Source organism: Setaria viridis, chromosome 5 (assembly GCF_005286985.2).
Source record: "Setaria viridis chromosome 5, Setaria_viridis_v4.0, whole genome shotgun sequence".
Classification (NCBI taxonomy): domain Eukaryota; kingdom Viridiplantae; phylum Streptophyta; class Magnoliopsida; order Poales; family Poaceae; genus Setaria; species Setaria viridis.
The window spans coordinates 24,999,616-25,016,302 of record NC_048267.2 but is presented as its reverse complement, the minus strand read 5'-3'; the positions used below and the strand labels follow the sequence as shown (position 1 = coordinate 25,016,302).

The 16,687-nt window shown below is 43.9% G+C and overlaps 1 protein-coding gene across 1 annotated transcript; it reads left to right on the top strand.

Annotated features, from left to right (window-relative positions):
• The first annotated feature begins 5,323 nt into the window (after nt 1–5,323).
• LOC117856345 (MEIOTIC F-BOX protein MOF) lies at nt 5,324–7,915 on the top strand. The gene is made up of 4 exons (XM_072294195.1): nt 5,324–5,464; nt 5,642–6,566; nt 7,187–7,345; nt 7,438–7,915. Exons 2-4 carry the CDS (start codon nt 5,670–5,672, stop codon nt 7,609–7,611), a joined length of 1,230 nt encoding a protein of 409 aa, XP_072150296.1. The 5' UTR covers nt 5,324–5,464; nt 5,642–5,669; the 3' UTR covers nt 7,612–7,915.
• The last annotated feature ends 8,772 nt before the right edge of the window (nt 7,916–16,687 follow it).

Genomic DNA, 16,687 nt, shown 5'->3' with positions numbered 1-16,687 from the left:
ATATAAACAGGCAGGCAACCAATCACACTACAGGAAACACTTAATTTGCCGAGTGCCACATGCACTTGACGAAGACCAAAAACACTCGGCAAAGGCTTTGCCGAGTGTTACACTCGGCATATAGCACACGGCAAATATTGTGTCGGCAAACACCACTTTGCCGAGTGTCAAAACTCGTGCACTCGGCAACCATTTTGCCGATGGCCAAAAACCACTCGGCGAAAAGAAACACTCGGCGAAATTTGCTTTGACGGTGTCGAGGGTAATGGCAGATTTGCCGAGTGCCAGACAGCAGGCACTCGGCAAACACAGCCTGTTTGCCGAGTGCCAGCACACGGCAAAAATAGCCTCTTTGCCGAGTGCCAACACACGGCAAAAAAATAGCCTGTTTGCCGAGTGCCAACACACGGCAAAGACGGCCTGTTTGCCGAGTGTCGTGTCTCTTTGCCGAGTGTTAAGGCAAAAACACTCGGCAAACAAGTGGCGCCTGGTGCTGGAACAGACCACTTTGCCGAGTGTTAAAGCCAAAACACTCGGCCAAGGCAAAGTGGTCAGTACCCCCTTTTTTCCCGTTTTGTCACGTATAATGGACCCCTCTCATTTCACAATACACATCATCACAGGCATTTGTAATAAACAATCACATGCATAATTCACAACCACCATTAGAAGCATTATTCATAAACATCACAGGCATAATCCAACATAAGCATGAAACAATCCATAAATCCAAGTTCAAGTCACAATTTAGTTTCAACCAAGTTCACAACCAAGTCTAGTTCCGTGGAGGTCAAGTAGACCACTGCGATAAATCTTAATCTTCATTATTCGAAGCTGCCGATTGATTCTGCACATAGGATAGGACATTCTAAGCTAACATCTAAAGTTGTCAAAATTAAAGTATTTAATCTTAAACACAATGTGTCAAGTGACTCACAGGAGTAGTTGTGAGTGGCTGAGGCGGAGGGAACAACATCGGCGGTGGCGGAGGCAAAGATTGACCCATGCTCGAAGCAAAATTCTGCATGTACTGGAATATCTGGTCCATCCTCATCCGATTTTCTTCCTCCATCCTCTGTCGCATGTCCTCCATCTACGCCACCATCTCCTCTTGTTTCTTCCTTGCTACTTCCACCTGGGCCTACAATATTTCATTGCAATGTTATAATGCAAAGCTAAAGTATAACGACAAATGAACGATGAATGGAAGAGAAAGAACCTGAAGAGCCTCCATCTGGAACTGTGCAGTGGTGGGTCGTGGCTGTATCGCCAGGCTCGAGTCCGTGCTCCTAGCTCGGATCTGGGAGAGAGTGGGAGTAGAGGCCGTGTCGATTACGCTGTCGCCAATCCAATATCGGCCATGCTTCTTGCCTCCTCCCACCCTCATCACGATTAGTCTGGCCCGTGAACCTCCCTAGCCATCGCTGTATACTCGGAGACGCGATTGTGTATGCTAGGATGGCTGTACGCCTCGAACGGGTCGTCTGGGTTGAAATCGATATCAGCCGTCGCATCGCCCTTTTTGGAGAGGACCCCTGCCTTGAGCTGGGAGCAAGGTCGGCCATCATGTGACGACGACTGCGGCAAAAAATACAAAATGATTAGGAATTATGTAGAATTGAACGTTAGAATAAAGAATTAAAGTTGCATACCCATTTTTCTCTATATTCATCTAGGCTTAGGCTGCCTTGATCGTGTGGTGCAGTCGGCATCTGCAAACACCGCTGCCGGCAAGAAAGGTGGTTCTCCAACCACTCGGGCTCCAACCACACGTCGACCATCTTCTCCCAGCACTGGATATGCGTATGACACCACCACGGAGGTACCTACATCATCAAGCGTGTGACATATGAAAAAAGAAATTGAGCCTAATTAATCTTAAATAGTAAGTATCAACGTTTTTTACTTACCCTCATGAATTGGTCCTTGGTCAGGTTCATTGTCTTTGCCTCTTCTTTTCTAACCTTCATCCGTCTGTATTGAGCGTGGAATTCGATGATGGCCTGGATGCGCGCCTCGTAATACATGTCCTTCACGAGCTTCTTGGCGGCTACATCAGAGACGGCCTTCGCCTTGGCCTCGAATCCCTCCTGGCATCTATAGAAATCCTGCATATAGACGCGTATACAGTTATTATTTCAAGAATGTCGAACGTAGGTGATGTATTGAGCAATTTAGTGCGAGGAGTACTTACCCACAGCTCGGCCTTCACCCGCTCCACTATGTTAGGGAATCTCCTCTGTTGACGATCAGGGACGTCGGGGGCGGCAACGTAGTGGTCCCACGTGTAGGTCGACTGCTGCTGTCCGGCGTACACCACCAAGTCAGGGAAGTGAACCCTGCACAAAAGGCCAAGGATCCCGTTGGCCTTACGGTTGTGGTCACCCCTACTGAGCTTAATCCAACTCCTGCACAAGTGATTAATATAAATTATTAGTTTTTGTAACTTTCAACATAAGAACATTATTGAGAATATTTAAAGTTACTTACTTGGTCCCAACTGGTTTAATCAGCGGGCGTAAATGCTCAGGTATCGGACGCTTCGGGAGGGATGAGGGACCTCGCAACCATATCTTGGACTAGGCATCCCCTGCCTCCCCGTCCCCCTCCTGCTCCTGCTGCTCCTCCTCCTCCGCCTCCTCCTGCTCGTCGTCCCCAGAGGCGTGTGCGGAAGGTAGCTCCTCCTCCTCCTCCTCCTCCACCTCAGGTTTAGGCGATGGGGGCCTCGCCGCTTTACCCTTCCCTCGAGGCCTCTGGACCTCCTCCTCCTCCTCCTCCTCAACCCTACGTCGAGGCCTGCCTCGACGCCTCCCTCGACCGCTCCCTGACCGTGACCCTGACCCTGAACCAGTCCCTGTAGCGGCTAGTCTCTCGCAAATCGACGTGAGCTTCCTGATACCGCCCACCATTGCTCAATGACCTACAATTAAAAAGAGTAAACCAGTTAGCATAAATAAACAAAACATAATTAGAAAGATATGCAAATTATAAATACAGGGAGGGGCGCGGTCGGTCCTCGTGACAACACCAAGGAGCGGGGGAGGAGCGGTCACTTGGAGCAGAGGGGAAGGCGTCGCCGGCTCAGGCAGCGGCATGGTGCGGCGGGGAAGGCGTGGGCGCGTGGCCAAACCGGGTAGCGGCATGGCATGGCAGGGGAGGCGCGGCCGGCCTGGAGGTGACATGGAGGGGTGGGGGAGGTGCAGCCGGCTCGCGCGGCCACTTACAGCAACCGGGTGGCGCGGCCAGCCCACACAGCGGGGGAGGCGTGGCGGTGTGGAGCGGTGTGATAGGCAGTGGGAGAGTGAGGAGGAGAGAAAGAAGGGTGGTTGTGGTGGGATCCATATTTTTTCAGAGAGGCAAAATTATCTTTTCACATGGCATTTAACGGTGATCGGATGGAAAATCTAATAGAGTGTCATGTAAGGAACCAAAGTTATACCCGGTATTAAATAGGGAACGAAAAAAATTAGAGGACCAAGAAAGGAACAGTAACTTTTCTAGTGTTAAATAGGGAATTGCCTATGTTGTTTATGGTGACCTGGTGGGCTGTTATTCGCTGGAATTTTGGAACCAAATTGTGTAAGGATAGGTGTTTGAGATGAATCGTCTTTCTAAGGTTGACTATTAAAATCATAAGTGACGTGTGAACTTAGCGTAGCTCAGCCACTAAGACTCCGTGATAGAAATTGCCCACTTAAATTTGAGTTCTCAACCCGACACGGGTGCTCACATTTTTCTAGATTTATTGTAGAATTTAACCTACGTTATTCTTTCTAGATTTATTGTAGGATTTAACCTACGTTATTCTTCCTTTGATAGATTATGACATGCTTGTCTCTTTCTGTGATAGATTATGACATGTTTATCGAGAGCAAGACGTATACGGTGACTTCATCAATCTCAAGATAATGATGGACCCATGGTTTGAATCTAGGGTAGGCCTAACGAAAAATTTAATATGCAATACATAATTCGGTAACAACAATACGGTATATTCAAGTATAAAATAACCAAAATTCGCATGCCAATGGACACATCAATGACAAATGAATCGACCAACACTTCGATACGCAATCCGAAAGAGGATTGAGCACAATCCTATTCCTATGGACATGCCAATGACCAAATAATCAGGGAGTCAGTGAACCTATACTTCCAGTTTGCGATTTGAAAGCGGATTGAGCACATACTAACGGACTCTCGACACACCAACGACCAATTAATCACTGACATACACTGCAATTGATCGACCATGACAGCACTTGGGTGTGTTTGATTGGTTGTATCATTTGATTCATGTATGAAATGATTCAAAATAATAATTATCCTTTTGTTTGGTTGGGTGAATTGTACCAGCTCATCCAGGATGAGACCATCCCACTTAATACATTATTCTACTAATTAGAGTGAACCATATGGTACAAGCAAATTGGTCGAACCACCCCATTCAGGATCATCCATGCATGCATCATTTGGTGCATGCAACCAAACACACCCTAAGTGATTAAGACAGAGGGATGGCTCCAGTGCCGGCATCGCCCGTCGGGCAAGCGGACTGCTCAGCAGTATTGAGGGACTGAGGCGCGGACGGCATCGGGGGACTCGTGGGCGATGTGGGGCTAGGGCTTGCGGCGCGTCAGGAGGGTGGCGACGCCGTCGAGCCGACACCGCGTGAGTCAGGGCCGTTTGGTTCGGCTGCTTATTTTTATTTTTAGCACCTATCGCATCGAAGGTTTAGATACTAATGAGAAGTATTAGACGTAGATTATTTATAAAACCCATTACACAGATAGAGGCTAAACGGCGAGACGAATCTATTAAGCCTAATTAATCCATCATTAGCAAATGTTTACTATAGAAGCATATTGTCAAATCATGGACTAATTAGTCTTAATAGATTCGTCTCGCCGTTTAGTCTCCATCTATGCAATTAGTTTTATAATTAACTCATATTTAGTCTTTCTAATTAACCTCCGAATATTCGATGTCACACGGACTAACCTTTAGCTCGAGGAACCAAACACCCCCTAATCAGTCAGCCAGGTGGGTCGAGCTGGCCTCGTGCCCGTGTGAAGGGGTTCTATGAGCAGGACTCCATGGCATCAGCTTTGGCCAATTATTAGTTTTGGGATACAAGAACTACTACAAATATTTGGGCTAAAATTTAGGGTAGTTCCAGGCCTACTGGACTACCCTTTGGGTCTATTAATATCTCGAGATCTGCCAGCTCAGTCCGTTAGAAAATGCTAGTAGGGTGAGTGCACGTATGTGTATGCAGGTGTACGTGCCGTATTTTGGGGAAAAAATCAAAAGTGACGTTTTTCTAAATTTAATTTATTTATTTATTATATTTCCACACTCCACGGTACGGCAAACTGCAGTAAACCCGTTCTAGCAGGACCCCGACTGCCTTCTGGAAGCCGGTTGCAACCGCTGGAACTTCGGGAAGGCTTCTGAGCGCACGGTTTGCTCGAGCCTCCTTCCTCCTCATCTGTTTCTCCTCGTGAAAAAAATCGATTGCTACCATTTTTACCCGGAATTCTCCCTTCTATTACCGTTTTCTTGCACCATCTTGATCCCCGTTCCGATCTGCGAATCTATTCGTTACTCACCGCGATCCTCCATTCTCGCCTTGTTGCAGCTTGTTGGAGCATCACCTGTTCGACGAAATGCCTCGCTACCCTGACCCAACGGCAGAGGCGTCTGCTGGAAGCGGTCGCACGGTTGTGGCCCCGGCGCTCGCTCCCGGGACGGAGTACGGGATCGACGACCTCCCCCGCGACCTTCTGCTCCGCGTCCTCTCCTGCCTGGACGCACGCCAGGTCGTGCAGACGTGCGTGCTGTCGCAGCTGTGGCGCGACCTCTGGCGCGACGTGCGCCGCATCAACGCCTCGCGCCGCGAGTTCGAGATCAAGAACGACGGCGACTACGACGCGCGCAACCCGCTGTTCAAGAAGCTTGTCAACCGTTTTCTCATGCTCCGTAACCCGGTTCCCTTGGAGGAGTTCCGCCTCTGGTACTGCAGCCGTTCACAGATCAAAGGCGACCACGAAGAAGCTAACCTATGGATCGGCAACGCTTTGCTCTTTAATGCTCGGTCTGTCGAGGTTTACGTCTGGGGTGATAAATTGGACATCGATCCTGCAGTGTTTACTTCAGAGCACTTGAGGAGCCTGCTTTTTGATGGAGTTATTTTGACCCCTGGTTTCTTTAGGCAACTCCAATCCGAGTGCAGAGCATTGGAACGTCTGATCTTACAGGACTGCCCCATTACTGACGTTGAGATTTCCTCCCAGACTCTGAAGTTTTTGTCCATTGGGCAGGAGTGTTTGTTTCAATCTGATGATCAGGCTTCTATTTGCACTCCAAACCTCATTCATTTTGGCTTCTTTGCTCACGCTCCTCATCCTAGAATACCTTTACTGAAGAACATGGAATCACTAGTGACAGCATACATTACACTTGATGGGTTTCAGTTCAATGATACTCTGGTTGATGATATCCGTCAATTTCTCTTGGGCCTTTCTTGTGCCAGAAAAATGGACTTGTATTTTGGACAAACAAAGGTATGCTTCTTTGTTTGACATTTGTGCATCCATGCAAGTATCCATAAGCCAATATCTGAGACCTAAGAATGGTATATTGTCTTTGTTCTGTAACTGCAAATCTAACTGCTTGATAGTTTATTCTATTGCCAAGTCATGTGTATACTCTATAGGATGATTACTTGTCTCAAGTGCCACCATAAGTCCATAATACAATCCATTTCATACACTTGACTCATTCAGACATTCAGTAAACAATTCACCGTACATTACCTTCGTGGTTTGGCACTCAAAAGGAATTGATACATCCACGTGTTCTAGGCGGCAAGGGCAGAAAATACATCTTGTTCTGTAGTAGGATGACTATCTATCATCAGTGTTAATTACTGCATTTACATATGTGAAAAATAAAGGTACAGTGCTACCAGCAGGTGCATCAATTAGAACATTAGATCGCTACAATCCAACAGATTGGTCTTGCATGTGAATCTTTCATAATGATTAGATTACATGTGATTTACATAATCAACTCACTTGAAGCATAGTATGTGAAATGTTGTGATTTCTCTCATCCACTGTGTAGCTACATAGACAATTGCATGGCTTGTATGCCATATCCTAATCATTTGGACCTTGTGCAGCTGGCCATACTTGGAAATAATTTGCAGTGGTGCCCAAAATTCAACAATCTTAAGCTGCTGACTCTTGGCACATGGTGTCTGGATGCAAATTTCTATGGATTGATAGTCTTCCTTCAGAACTCACCTAATCTTGAGAAGCTAACTCTGGAACTAAAAGAGGTGCGTGATTCTCTCCACATGCGTATTCTCCTCGCATGAAAATTTTGTGCATGTGCCATGAAGTTAAAACTTGTATGCTTTTCTTGCTGTAGTATGTTGGTGCACCTAAAGCACTCATGGGCGAGCAAGGAAATAGATCGTTTGCATGTGAGCACCTTATGACTGTTGAAATCATTTGCTCGGAGCATGGTCCCATGATCGACAGGCTGAAGGAGCTTTTGCTTGGGAGTGGCATGACCCCTTGTCAGATTCATATCAGGCACTAGATAAAGCTCATTTCGTACAATTGAACCTTTTCAAACTGTTTCTTGTCCCTTCGTTTATTTGTGTATTACAAGAACGTATGCTTGTTTAGCTGGGGTCAGACTCTGTAGAAAACTTTTTCAGTTTGAATGGATGGATGGATGTATGCATGTTCTGATGAAATACAATCATGTAGACGTCAACATTGTGTTTCCTAAGCGGCCTTATGGTGGATGCATCTTCGGAGGAACCGGTCATTTTCCTATGTAACTGATCAATTTCAATGTAATAACGACAATCTTTTGGAAGCATATTTATTTGGGTGAACTGCTTTCTTGGTTTTTTAGCTCCCTTGCTGCATGTCTATGCATATGACGTGTTTACTTTCTTTGCTAACTATATAATCTGAAAATATCAAATGCAAAATATTGACTTGTAATATAGTTTTTTTTTTTTGAAAATCTCCATGACATCTATATGCGTGTCTAACGAGATAGAAGAACATATTGGAAGTTAAATTGTTGGCCGACAAAAAGAAAATAAATTGGGAGGAGAGCTTTACTTTAGTCCACGAGGCAAAACCCTTGCTTAAAAACCACCGCTGCCCCCAGAAGCAGCGGTCGGCGGCGCCACCAGGTGGAAGCATGTGGTGGCAGGACGAGGAAGGTGGACCAGCGCATCCGCAAGCTCATCTAGAACCACATAGAAACGAGTTATGGACTTTTAAAGTCTGAACAATAAATTTGTCTGTATGCTATTGCTAACTTTTTGTTGGTATGTGTTCACCGTTGCGCCTTCAGTACCGGGTCCAAACCCCCTTTAATACTAGTTGTGCAACTAATATTACTAAATTGGTATTAACGTGGGTCCTTTAGTACCGGTTCAAATAACCCGTGGGTCCTTTAGTACCGGTTAAATTGGCTACCACGTCGCACGTGGCTGAGGCCAATTTAGTACCGGTTGGTCTTCCAAATCGGTACTAAATTCTTTTTTTCTTTTTTCACTACTGGAAAACAGACCTTTAGTCTCAGTTGGTAGGGATCAAATCTTCCGAAAATCCATCCGGGATTAATTTTTCAAGACAAAAGGGGGTCCTCCATCCGCTCCGGCCCCTCCGACACCTCCATCCACCGAGTGCCGCTCCGCCCGCTCCGGCTCCTCCGTTCGCGCCGGCCGCCCGCTCCGCCCGCCCCCTGCGTCGGTGCGCCGGCTCTGGCTGCCCGCTCCGGCCCTGCTTGCTCACGCCACCACACCTGCCCGTCCCGCTTGCCCGCGCTACCACCGCCGCTTGCCTGCACCGCCACCCGCCCGTGCCGCTGCGCCAGCTTGCCCGCCCCGCCTGCACTTGGAGGACCTGCGCCTGGAGGAGATAGAGATAGTCAGATAGGAGAAGAGATAAGATAGAAAGCGAGAGGAGAGGAGAAGAAGATAAATGTGTGGTGAGGGAGGGGAGGAGAGAAGAAGAAGATAAATCTACAGCGCAGTGCGATCGCAATAAAAACAATGTCCTTTTTTACGGAGAGCAGGGTTTTGTTGTGGTTGGTGTTACCAACCAAGACAAAAGGTCCTCCTTTTATCTCGGTTGGACTAAACATTTTGCCCTGGTTGGAATTACCAACCGGGATAAAAGGGTGGTCTTTTGTTCTAGTTGGAATTACCAACTGGGACAGGGGGCGTTGCTGCTAGATCTTTTCAACCGGGACTAAAGCTCCTCCCGTTGGTGTCCTTTTGATTCCTCATTTTTTACCCGGGATTGTGTCCTTTTGATTCCTCATTTTTGACCCGGGATTAAAGACCCTTTAGTCACGGGCTAAATTTAAATCGGGATAAAAGGGGTGGATGGAAGGTCAGTTCTCCAGTAGTGTTAGTTTCTTTTCTTATTTTCTTTTATGTTTCTTTATTCTATATTAGTATTTCGTATTTATTTCCGTTACATATATTAGTTCTAATACACAATATATACAAAGTTATATTTGATCTATAATATTACATTTGAGATAATATTATACATAGACATATTGTGCATACACATATATGAATAATATTACATTTCATCAACTCTCCAAGTTCAATATTTGGGATCAACTATATTGAACCCGAGTCCTGACGGTGATGAAGATTTGATCCATCATTACGAAACTCTCCCGCTGGATTTACTACCTCATTCAGAAGAAATCCACTGAGTTATTCTTGAATTGCCCTGATTTTCTCCGTCTTGAGGAGTTCTTCCTTCATGTGCATAATCTTTGTCATTAGCAAAGGTTATTATATTAGATCAATGGATCTACACCATTAAAACTAATTTATTGTTAAAAGTTTTGTATACGTACTCTAAATTCGTGGTCGGTTATACACTTGGGACCTACAAAGCCATGCATGAACTCACATAAATTATTTCCCGAATTCTATCGCAAACACTATATGTGTGTGTTTGGTTGGGCTGCGGCTTTTGGAAAAGTTGATGTGAGCTGTGGAAAAGCAACTGTGGGAAAAGCAGAAGACCGTTTGGTTAGAGCAACTGTGAAACTATAGGCTGTGTAAGAAATACTTGGAATGCCCATAAAGGCCGGTGGGTGTGTTTATATGCAAATTGCTCGTAACAAAATAATGTGTTCACTAATTCGCATGTAAACAACTATTTTAGAAAGGAAAAAAAATAAATTTTATATGTTCTTCATCCATCAAAGTGATTGGTCCATATAAATAGAACAATATCCATCAAAAGGTTTATACAATGATGCCATCCCTCAACATTACTGTTGTTCTCTCGCACTAACCAAAGCATCAGCTATCCTAGTACGAATGGTATTCATGGTATCCTCATTCTCCACATCGTCACTCTCATCTCCTTGTATTTGTTTCATGCCACTTGTATGTTGTACCAAGTACTCCTCATCAACTTCACATCTCTTGAACTCTTTATCACACAAATTGCTGTCACGGATAAAATTATTGCAATGCAAGACAAGCCATAATGATATGCTTCTGAGTACGAGGTGAGAAACTTGGTATGCCCTTCAAAATACGCCACTTATACTTTAAGACTTCAAAAGACTCTCCTTATCACATAAATTGCTGTCACGGATAAAATTATGCAATGCAAGACAAACCATAATGATATGCTTCTGAGTACGAGGTGAGAAACTTGGCATGCCCTTCAAAATACGCCACTTATGCTTTAAGACTTCAAAAGACATTTCAATGATAATACGAAGAGATAAATGCAAGAAATAGCTCAAGCTGCTTGGGCGGCATGATTACGATCACAACCGGAGACAAAAAAAAAAACTCAAAAACATACATGGTAGCCTGTTGGCCTGCCTTTACAGTATTGGATAATTTTGTGATTTAATCAGGACAAAAAGGGAAGGTTATGTGACCCTCAAATATCAGCCAGTAAGCCTAATGGCTGCTCAACAAAGGTTAAAGCATAGTGTTCAGATATCAGGGTGGAAAATAAGTATTTTTTTAGCTAATCACCGAGACCATATTCTTTAGTCATCTTTGATTTGTGGCCATATCTATGATTCTGTGTGGTTAATAGTTTTTAAATTTGCAGCGCATCTAGCGGTTCACAGTACCTAAAGGGATCACTGGTCAAATAAGGAGCCATGTAGTATCATATAGTATATAAGCAAGTGCAAAGATGGAAGCTTCAGCATGTGCAGCTTACATTCTACAAACACAGACCATTCAAGCAGAAATTATCACATAAAAAGGTGCAGCCTATCTTCTACAAAATACAAACTCTACATGGCTAGATGATGTCAATAATTTGTGGTGTTTGATGCAGATCATTCAAGCAGAAGTTTTCACATAAAAAAGTGAATACTTTAAAAATCCTACTCTCATCTTCAATAGTGAAAAATCACCTTTTTTTTAGACCAACACACCACAGGCACATATTATTTAATTACCTGGTAAGAGTATTGACTATGCAAATCGATCGATGACAGGAAGCATGTTTGTGAAGGATGAGTCTGGAAAAGGGGAAAAGTATCAATTCTCTGGAACTGTTAAAGAAAAGTGACCATTCCATCCAAGCCTCCAAGAGCACTAGAAAGGGATCTAAGATTATGAATGTTCAAAAAACAAAAAGGATCAACTCCACATTCTGTAGTAATAATAATCAATAAAGCTAATCAAATTGAATTTGAACTAGACAGGAAATCACATTTCTTTGAACTAGGCAGATCAGAAAAAGGGATTCAAACCTTGGGGGGGGGGGGGGGGGGGGTGGCAGGGTTCGGCGGCCGTCCAAGGGCAGGGTGCGGCGGGTGGCCGGGGCCGGTGGACTGGCAACCGGGGGTGGCGGGCGACGGGCCGCCGGGGGCAGCGCGTGAAGGAGGCGGACGGTTGTGTGGGGGAGGAGCGGATGGAGGACTGCGCGTCAGGAGAAATAGAACGGGGGAGAAAAATGAACCGTTACCTTCATAACTAGTGGTAGGTGGGTAATTTTTTGACCCCAAAAGCACTTGAAAGCAGGGAGAAGGTGTTTTTGGTTTTGTACTAGAACAAAAGCAGTTTTTTAGGCAAAATCACATATGACTTTTTGGCCCTTTGGTTGGCTTTTGCAAAAGAAAAAGCAGGTTGAAAAGACCAACCAAAGGCACCCTATGTATGGAAAAAGAAGTTATGAAATATTTGTTGTGTTCAAGGAAGTGATACAAAATGTGCAAATTAATACATACCTGGAATTCATGGTGGATATGAAGTTGCTCCTTGAATTCACCTGAGTGATGTTGACGGAAGTGAGCCCATGCTCTGTTAAGCATGTCTATGAGGTTGGTGTATTGATTTCTTGGTCTCTTCAAAGAGTCCAGAATATAGACCATGCTTCGATCAACCACGTCTTATTTTTAACTGCTAGTTCGAAAAATAAAAGAGATGGGAAACACGTTCACTTGAAGTTGTACGGTAGAAGTATGTACCTCTTGTAAGGTTGCTTGTCCAAAAAATTATATATATTCTTCATGGTCCAGTTTGATTTTGATTTATCTCTTACAGTTGCCTCGTTTATAACATCTGGGTCCATGAAGCTGACGTCATACAATCTTTTCCTCCGGCAAGCTTGAATCTCCATCCTGCATGATACAAAATAGAATAGGAGATAAGACATTGCACAATGACTAGAGCAGAGATTTTGAAGTTAGAGCAAATTAAATACTTATAGAACCTAGGAAGTAATGAGTGATTTGTCAAGTGCACCTTGATTGTAAAGGAAATAAAATTTCTTGAGCGGCACATTTATAATGGCATCACCACAAAAATAATGTTGATCTCTAATCCGAACTTCTAGCCTGAGTAAACTAGTGGCTGAAGCCTCCATGGACTATTGGTGCAATTTGCACATCTTTGTTGGAAGACGGTCCACCAACTACGACCACACAAGCTCTTTCCCTAACTCAAATTTTCATTTACTAGCCCAGCGTGCTTTGGGATGTGATCCTCCCCTCGAAGTTGAGCTACAGTGAGATTTGTATATTTGGCGAATAGAAGTAGGTTCTTATCAAACTCCAAAAGCACTTGGAGCAGGGCAATCAATTGGTTGGATTGGGTTCTGAGCTGTGGAATACTTGACCCACTTTTCTTCTTTTTCTGAAAAGCCTTTGTTATTGTGCGGTCGTAGTCAAATAGTGGTGGTTTATCTAGATTTTTCTTTTTCTCCAACTCCATGCCTCTAATGAAAGCTCGAAATTTAACCTTATCAAGTAGTGGATCTTTCTTCACGGGAGGCTTTGGTGCGAAGTGAGTTCTAATCTCAGCATCCACAGTCGCGCGGAGCTCCTAATCAGTCTTCTCATAAGCTTTCTTAGGCTCTGGTTGCTTCTCCTTTGGCTTCTTCTGCTTCTTCTTTGTAGGTGGAACTGAGGGCGTCTTTCGCTGTGTAGCCTTGCTCGTAACAGGGGGAGATGGACTCATGCTAGGATCCCTGTCAACTGGTGGAGAGCATGGATTCATGCTAGGATCCCTGTCAGCTAGTGGACTCATACTGTAGGATCCTTGTTAGTTAGTGAAGAGGGTGCCCTAGCAGATGGCGTAGGTGATCTTGCCGTTGAGCTCTGAGGAGATGATCCTAAGGTCGAGGGATTCGGTTGCGGAATCCTTATGTAGTGCTTGGGCCACAGAATCCAATCGTGGATGGCTTCTCCTAGATTCTTTTCCCCATCATCTCCAGGTACCTCCAGTTCGAGGTCACCCCAACCGTCGAGCACTCAGTCCACCCCAACTTTGGCGTAACCGCGAGCTAGAATCTCCACATCATGAATTGGTTGGCCTTGTGTCGGTTGTTCAACAACACCATAAGCCACCATGATAAGCTTGTTTTTCACAGGAGTAACAAGCTCACAAGGGGCCCTCCTAGTGATGTCGTCCGCGGGGTGGTGTTGGTTGTCCACAACCATGTCAGAAGATCCTCCAGCTGAGGCTTCCGTGGAAGCGACGCTGCTTTGACGCTGAGAGGGGCTTACATCGACATTAGCCCATAATGATGCAGTTGCTTGTACACTAGCTTGTTACTAAGAGCTAGAGCCACACGCCGGTCGATTGCTTCCTCCATTTTTGCCCCTGTCAAAGCTACGTGTTCTTGCAATTATCACAACTGTCGTGCGTGTTCGGCCTTACTTCTTTGGTGACTTCTGTAGGAATCAATATGCGCACAAAAGGCAAACTTCCATGGAATTACTCCTTTGCCTTGGCAACGTCCAGGGTGTTCTGAATTACCTAGTGCCATAGTCAGCTCGTCCTTCTCTCGATCAGGCACAAAAGATCCTTTGCTCGTCACCTTTATTAACCCAACAAGCCTCGTAGCCACTTCTCTTAATTCTTGGCCGAACACAAATGGTCCATGTTTCGTATTGAGTGAATCACTGGAACTATTCCCTTAGCAATTATGTCATCTTCCATCCTCTACCATTTGATGATCCCTTCTTGTAACCTCCTGGCCCAAGATGATGAAAGTATTTCTTCCGACAATCATTGTCGGTGTTGGTTTTAGTTGCCTTAGCGATCTTTTGTGAGTACTTGAACTGCACAAATGAATCCTAGTGATCTTTTAACTTCGGGTGCTTCGTGAAATCTAATGTAAGGCCCTTCTTTATGTAGTATTTTTGAGATTCTTCTTGTACGTCTGAAAAGGAATTGCACCCTTCTAAAAGCCCCAATCTTTCACTTTTTCTTCATCTACACCTTCGAACATGAAGTTTTATTTTATCTGCTCCCATATCATTTCCTTCTCTCACTCGGGGACCACGCTTATGGGGACCATGCTTGTGGGGACCACGCTCTTATCGATTTCAGGACTTTTCCAATTATGAAAGCTTATGGGGATCTTATCCCTAACAAGAAACTCAATTGGATTCACCAATTTGGTCTTAGCATTGTTTGTAGCAGTTGATTCTCCCTCTTCATTAAGTTCTGTGATGATGATATGGCCCTCTAACTTTTTCTTTGAGCCTCGTTTCCATTTAGGCCTGTTCGATCCACATGGCTGAAAAATGAAAGAACTATTAATTTCCCCTAACCTTGATAAGTAGAGGATTCAAATCATGTTTACGTATAATAATTGCTATACCTCGCCTTGTTGTCCATCACTGCTTCCCTCGGCAATTGGTTGCTCCTCACTGCCATCACCAGACATGTTGAGGTAGATGTCAGTCTGGCTATGGTCGACCTCTATGTTTGGCGGATCGTTCGTGCGACCTTGAGCAATCAAATCCATTAGGTATTCCTCGTCCAATTGGGCCTGCTCGTCCACTAATCGTACCATTGTAACTAATACAATATAAAAAGAATTATTCTAAGAATGACTATAACTTATACAATTTTCAAACAATAAATGACTAAAAAAAGAATGAAATGCTTATATAATTTTTTACAATAAATGACTACAACAATATTTACTGTGAATTGCTAGTAAATGAAAAAATAGAATGACTAAATAAAACTTATACATTTTGTAAAAATAAATTATTAAAAAATGACTAATACTTATACAATTTGTTACAATAAATGACAATAAAAAAGAATGATTAACACTTATACAATTTGTTATAATAAATGACTAATCAATGTTGTACATAGATCAAATTACAATTAATAGGCTTTTCAACAATTTTTCTATAATTTCTAGCTAATTCAACAATTTTATGCACATTTCTATAATTTATTGAACTATACTATATCTCAATTTGTGGCATAATAAAAGAATTATTCTAAGTAGTAGGCAGTTTACAATTTATAGCGCTATTTATATATTTTCTACCACTATTCCACTAATTGGCAATAATGTACAATAATTTCCTAGCACTATTTATAAATTTCTAATTTTCATAACGCAATTTCTATATTCTCCATTTCCATACTAATATTTTTAACATTTTTTTATAATTTCTAGCAATTTTAACAATTTTTCTATAATTTCTAGCTATTATGACTTATTCCTAAATAACTAGAATTAAAAAGAAATAAAAAGAAAAAAATGACGTCAGCACAGCCGCGGGCTTACATCAGCAGACAAGACGACGAACCCGCGGCCGCGCGTGCTGTCTTGGGCGGACGTCGGGGAGGAGTGTCGGTGGGGCGCGGTACGATCGTCGATGAGCTGGGGCTGCCGGGGGCAAAATTTACCTGACTAAAGCACACTTAAGTCGCTTAACACACGATCATGTACTTTAAACAAGTCAACTTGGTCGTCCATCGGATTTCATCCGATAAAGCACTTAACTCAGGATCGAGAAAGCAAGACTCGCACGAAGGTGAGTGGTTGCAGAGATCACAACAGTCCATTTCAATTAAACAAGTACATCGAATTATTACAACATCAAGTCCGAAAATTTAAACAAGGTTGGCAGAGTTTTCAAATAATAGACATAAATAATCGGAAGCTAGACGTCGTTGCATGATATCATGAAAAAACCGATCATGACATCAATAATCTCTGTCCTCGCCGTCCGAGGAGGGATCCCACTCAACCGTCCAACCCGGAGGAAGTTGGGTAGCTAAGTGCCACTTGCAGCGAGCTCAGGGGTATCAACATTACCTGAAAAGATGTGCCACAAGCAAGGCCGAGCAACTATGCTCAACAAGACTTAACCGACT